Source organism: Physeter macrocephalus, chromosome 17 (assembly GCF_002837175.3).
Source record: "Physeter macrocephalus isolate SW-GA chromosome 17, ASM283717v5, whole genome shotgun sequence".
Lineage (NCBI taxonomy): Eukaryota > Metazoa > Chordata > Mammalia > Artiodactyla > Physeteridae > Physeter > Physeter macrocephalus.
This window is the reverse complement of record NC_041230.1, coordinates 3,323,885-3,330,221: the sequence shown is the minus strand read 5'-3', so window position 1 is coordinate 3,330,221 and position 6,337 is coordinate 3,323,885. Positions and strand designations below refer to the sequence as shown.

General features: G+C 49.7%; 1 protein-coding gene across 1 annotated transcript; it reads left to right on the top strand.

Annotated features, from left to right (window-relative positions):
* The first annotated feature begins 236 nt into the window (after positions 1-236).
* On the top strand, positions 237-5,617 carry LOC112061862 (leukocyte immunoglobulin-like receptor subfamily A member 6). The gene is made up of 4 exons (XM_028478292.2): positions 237-468; positions 3,666-3,676; positions 4,187-4,286; positions 5,053-5,617. Exons 1-4 carry the CDS (start codon positions 240-242, stop codon positions 5,196-5,198), a joined length of 486 nt encoding a protein of 161 aa, XP_028334093.2. The 5' UTR covers positions 237-239; the 3' UTR covers positions 5,199-5,617.
* The last annotated feature ends 720 nt before the right edge of the window (positions 5,618-6,337 follow it).

The following is a 6,337-nucleotide window of genomic DNA, read 5'->3' as shown; positions in this document are numbered from 1 at the left end:
GAGGCGGGAGGGGAAGCCCTAGTCAGGGAACGACCCCTCCCCACAGCCAGGCTGCGCTGTCAGGAGGCCCCAGGACGCAGCAGGCTCAGGGGCAGGAGAGGCGCTGCTCAGGATTCAGGGCAAATCTCTCACAGGGGTCTCTCTTCCAGGGCTGAGTGTGGGCCTGGGCGCCCAGGTGCCGGCAGGTGAGTCTGTCCCCAGGTGTCCGAGCTCCCTCCTGCACATGGGGACAAGGGGCAATGCGGACGGGGGACAGCAGCTCTGGGCTGAAGGAGGGGGAGTCGGGGAGGTTGGGGCTGAGAGCTGGGGACCTGGGGGTGAGGATGTCTTGTGACCCAGCCTCTGATGTCCTTCCAGGGACCCTCCCCAAACCCAGCATCTGGGCTGAGCCAGGCTCTGTGATCCCCTGGGGGAGCCCCGTGACCATCTGGTGTCAGGGGACCCTGGGGGCCCAGGAGTACGTGCTGTGTGAACTGTCTCAGCAGGGAGGGAGAGACGTGGTGTGGGGGCCGGAGAAGGCCTGGAGTCCCTGAGGAGGACTGGGCCTCTCTTAACCGTGGTGCCTTCCCTCCCCACCAGTGAAGACTCTCCCTGACTGCCCCGCCCCCTCTCACCCTGTGACGTGGGGCACATCCCAGACAGCAGGTTTGGGTCCTTACCTTTATACATATTCATGTTCTGTTTCACTTATCATGAAACACATGTTTCTTTATTTTTAATTTCCACATTTGCTAATGTGTGTCATTGACCCTTATTCGCTCATCCCAGAACAGACTGTTTTAATAACTGAATAAACGGGTGAAAACAGTCTCCAGTTTGGAACAGGTAAATGCAAAACTATTCCCTAAAACTTTTCCTGGACCCATCAATCTATTCTCTCCTCATGAGACAACACCTAGTACAGTTTCGCCAGAAACACAAGGTGTTTGAATGAGCACAATGGCGTTTGAAGTGACAGCCAGTGGGTGTGCTGCTAAAATGGTTCTAAAAATGTATCACTTTTTCAAAAGCCCTAACTGTGGCAATCGTCTGTTTCTTTGGTGTAAATACTCTCTTTTTGGTCAACTTCAAGGTGCCAGTGGGAATGCGCTGTATGCAGAGCTGGAATGTGCGAGTATAAACCAGCTGCAGCACACTCACTGATGATCTCAGTGTACACATAGGTCGTCTTCTATTTTAAAATTTAGGGCTTCCCTCGTGGCGCAGTGGTTAAGAATACGCCTGCCGATGCAGGGTGATGGGTTCGAGCCCTGGTCCAGGAAGATCCCACGTGCCGCGGAGCAACTAAGCCCGTGCGCCACAACTACTGAGCCTGTCCTCTACAGCCTGCAAGCCACAACTACTGAGCCCATGTGCCACAACTACTGAAGCCGCGTGCCTAGAGCCCGTGCTCTGCAACAAGAGAAGCCACTGCAATGAGAAGCCTGCACACCGCAAAGAGTAGCCCCCGCTCGCTGCAACTAGAGAAAGCCCGGGCGCAGCAACAAAGACCCAACACAGCCCCCCAAAATTAATTAATTAATTAATTTTAAAAAGAAAGTTTAAAATTTACGGTAAATTCCACCTCAATGTCATGCCACAGTGATAGTGAAAGCGTGATGCCAAAATCCTATTCCATCCACGTTAAAGGTAAACAGAAAACAATGGCAATGTTAATTGTGGGAAAAAATACTGAGTGCCTAGAATCCCCATATGTAACTGGTGAAAGTTCAAATTGTTAACAGTCAGTGAGGAAAGTAGATAACAATTATCCATTAAAAGGAAGAGACAGGGCTTCCCTGGTGGTGCAGTGGTTGGGAGTCCGCCTGCCGACGCAGGGGACGCGGGTTCGTGCCCCGGTCCGGGAGGATCCCACGTGCCGCGGAGCGGCGGGGCCCGTGAGCCATGGCCGCTGAGCCTGCGCGTCCGGAGCCTGTGCTCCGCAGCGGGAGAGGCCACAACTGTGAGAGGCCCGCGTATCGCAAAAAAAGAGGAAGAGACACACATCTCTAGCCCATAACTGTGTACCCTAGAGGAAAGTGTGTGCATACGCATATGATATGTTTGTAACAGAGAAGAACAAGCCTGACTCCATATTGGACCTATTCCTTTAGGTCCAACCCTTGTGCTATGTTGCCTGGGCTCAGTCATGCACCTCTGCAAAAGAACGTTGCCTGTAGCTTGAGATATACAGAATAGCCCATTCTCAAGGCTCTGACCTTTAAAGGTATAACACTTCATACATACAGAGATAAAAAGTTGCAGAACAGAGAGTAACCTTTTCTTGTTGGAGGTTTAAAGGAACATTATGACCAGAGCTACATGGACAGCTGCAAGAACAAAGGATTCCAGCATCAAAAAGTGTGCTACAACCAGCCACACCTCCTCTGCTTTGTGTGTGTGTGTGTGTGTGTATGTGTGTGAGAAAGTGTGAATGCACAGGTGGGTATTTAATCTGTATTATTCTCTGTTCTCCCTGGAATTTTCTTCCCCATGGGGCAAGGGCTACTTTACATTTAATAAACACTGTTTGACCCCCCCCCCGAGGCGTCTCAGGAAAACACCGGGTGTGTCATGGGAACGACAGCCAGGCTGTCATGGAGAGGCAGTTCCCCTTCCCGTGGGGCTGCTGACGTGACAGCAGGAGGAGGACCAGCCTCCCAGAGGACACACCCTGTGGGTCTGTCTGTCCTGTGGGCACCGTGCTCTCCGCAAAAAAAAACTCCCATCTAACTTGGGTAAGAAGGTTCTTTGGGGCACTAGTCCACCATCTTCTACTGGCTTTCTGAATAAAGTCACTATTCGTTGCCCCAACATCTCATCTCTCTGTCCTATGGCAAGCAATATGAGCTTGGACTCAGAGCACATTCATGAGAATATTGGCAGAGGTGTCATTCATTTTAGACAAAAACCATAGACATCAATGTCACAATTAGTATTTGTGGTTTAAAAGAAGACATACAGATGGCACATGAAAAGATAATCAACACTGCTAACTAGTAGAGAAATGCAAATCAAAACTACAATGAGGTACCACCTCACACGGGTCAGAATGGCCATCATTAAAAAGTCTACAAACAATAGATGCTGAAGAGTGTGTGGAGAAAAGGGAACCCTCTTACACTGTTGGTGGGAATGTAAATTGGTGCAGCCACTATGGAAAACAGTATGGAGGTTCCTCAAAAAACTAAAAATAGAGCTACCATATGACCCAGCAATCCGACTCCTGGGCATATATCCAGACAAAGCTGTAATTCGAAAAGATACATGTACACCTATAGTCATACCAGCACTATATACAATAGTCAAGACATGGAGACAACCTAGATGTCTACTGACAGATGAATGGATAAAGAAGATGTCGTATGTGTGTGTATACATATACACACGTGCACACACACACACACACACACACACACACACAATGGAATACTACTCAGACATAAGAAAATGAAAAAGGGTGGGAAAGGGAGGATGGGAGGGAGGCTCAACAGGGAGGGGATATGGGGACGTGTGTATGCATACGGCTGATTCGTTTTGTTGTGCAACAGAAACTAACACAATAATTAGTGAAGCAATTATATTCCCATAAAGATCTATTTTGAAAATTGAAAGAAAAAAAATGAAATAATGCCACTTGCAGCAACATGGATGGACCTAGAGATTATCATACTAAGTGAAGTAAGACAGACAGAGAAAGACAAATACCGTACGATATCACTTACATGTGGAATGTAAAAAATGACACAAGGGACTTCCCTAGTGGTCCGGTGGCTAAGACTCCATGCACCCAACGCAGGGGGCCCAGGTCTGAACCCTGATCAGGGAACTAGATCCCACAGGCTGCAACTAAGAGTTCGCATGCCGCAGCTAAATATCCCGCATGCCGCAACTAAAGATCCTGCATGCCGTAAAGAAGATCCCGCACGCGGCAGTGAAGATCCCATGTGCCATAACTAAGGCCAGGTGCAGCCAAATAAATAAATAAATACAACACAAATGAACATATCTATGAAACAGTAACAGACTCACAGACATAGAGAACAGACTTGCGGTTGCCAATGGGGAGGGAGGTATTGGGAGTTTGGGATTAGCAGATACAAACTATTTATATATAAGATGGATAAACGACAAGGTCCTACTGTATAGCACAGGAAACTATGTTCAATATCCTGTGATAAACCATAATGGAAAAGAATATTTATAGACCTCAGCCCACAGTGGGACCTACAGGTGCTACAGCTCACTCAGCAGTAACCCCCACCTGCTGTCACACGCCAGTGCCCCCCTGGAGCTCGCGGTCTCAGGTGAGGGGCCCCAGCCCTGTCCCTTCAGACTCCAGTCAGCTCAAGGCTCTGTCCCCAGAAATGTCTGAGGTAGTAATGAATGAGGGGACACAGGGGGGCTCCAGACAGGAGGACATTCAATGGCCCCTGACTCCAAACTCTCATCACTGGATCCTGGGTCCTCAGCTGTTGAATCAGTGGGAACTCCCAGAAGTAGGAGAGTAAGATTATAGGGTCTAGGGCTTCCCTGGTGGCGCAGTGGTTGAGAGATTATAGGGTTCAATCTCAGACTGAACACAGAACACACAGCACTCAATTATTTCTGTATTAAGAGACCACTTTTGTCACTAATCCTGAGCACCGGGGCACAGCCAACTGTGTTCCAAAGTGATTCAAAAGCAGGTTCTGAATTCAAAGAACACAGGGAGGCTGAGAGAATCCAATGAGGAGACCAGAGGAAACCTGGCATTTTAGAGGAAGGGTTCATTAAGGAACTGTGTAGAAGCTGTAATAGGAGAATTGGAGGCATTGAGGACACAGAACCTGGGAGAAGGGTTCGTGTCTCCCCAACTGCTCACTCACACCCTCAACTTTATGATTCTCATGAGCAGCTGACGCCATCCACCCACCACAAAACAAGTCAGATCCCACGAGTGGTGAAATCGCTCAGATATGGGGCTGGGCTCCGAGGGTCATGTCCTGTCAAGGACAGGCAGGTTCCCTGGGTGAACAACCAGGATTCAGGAGTGACTGGGATCTGCTCTGACCTTGTGACCTCTTTGTCCAGAATTCCTACCCTCACACCCCCAAGACTACACAGTGGAGAATCTCATCCGGATGGGCATGGCTGGCTTGATCCTGCTGGGCCTCGGGATTCTGCTCTTTCAGGCTCAACACCGCCACGGAGGCACCCAGGATGCAGCCAGGAGCTGAACACAGAGGGAACCATGCACCGTCCCGAGAGGCGGAGCCCTGGACATGGCCTTGTGTGCCCGGGAGGCTCTGGAAGAGAATCTGCAGCACGTGCTGTGTGAACTGTCTCAGCAGGGAGGGAGAGACGTGGTGTGGGGGCCGGAGAAGGCCTGGAGTCCCTGAGGAGGACTGGGCCTCTCTTAACCGTGGTGCCTTCCCTCCCCACCAGTGAAGACTCTCCCTGACTGCCCCGCCCCCTCTCACCCTGTGACGTGGGGCACATCCCAGACAGCAGGTTTGGGTCCTTACCTTTATACATATTCATGTTCTGTTTCACTTATCATGAAACACATGTTTCTTTATTTTTAATTTCCACATTTGCTAATGTGTGTCATTGACCCTTATTCGCTCATCCCAGAACAGACTGTTTTAATAACTGAATAAACGGGTGAAAACAGTCTCCAGTTTGGAACAGGTAAATGCAAAACTATTCCCTAAAACTTTTCCTGGACCCATCAATCTATTCTCTCCTCATGAGACAACACCTAGTACAGTTTCGCCAGAAACACAAGGTGTTTGAATGAGCACAATGGCGTTTGAAGTGACAGCCAGTGGGTGTGCTGCTAAAATGGTTCTAAAAATGTATCACTTTTTCAAAAGCCCTAACTGTGGCAATCGTCTGTTTCTTTGGTGTAAATACTCTCTTTTTGGTCAACTTCAAGGTGCCAGTGGGAATGCGCTGTATGCAGAGCTGGAATGTGCGAGTATAAACCAGCTGCAGCACACTCACTGATGATCTCAGTGTACACATAGGTCGTCTTCTATTTTAAAATTTAGGGCTTCCCTCGTGGCGCAGTGGTTAAGAATACGCCTGCCGATGCAGGGTGATGGGTTCGAGCCCTGGTCCAGGAAGATCCCACGTGCCGCGGAGCAACTAAGCCCGTGCGCCACAACTACTGAGCCTGTCCTCTACAGCCTGCAAGCCACAACTACTGAGCCCATGTGCCACAACTACTGAAGCCGCGTGCCTAGAGCCCGTGCTCTGCAACAAGAGAAGCCACTGCAATGAGAAGCCTGCACACCGCAAAGAGTAGCCCCCGCTCGCTGCAACTAGAGAAAGCCCGGGCGCAGCAACAAAGACCCAACACAGCCCCCCAAAA

What these genes read in the sequence shown, in the direction of transcription:
- LOC112061862 (XM_028478292.2), top strand. Translation starts at nt 240, where the DNA reads ATGCGGACGGGGGACAGCAGCTCTGGGCTGAAGGAGGGGGAGTCGGGG. An exon ending in CCTGGAGCTCGCGGTCTCAG is followed by an intron (nt 4,287 to 5,052) that starts GTGAGGGGCCCC and finishes CTCTTTGTCCAG; the next exon opens with AATTCCTACCCTCACACCCC.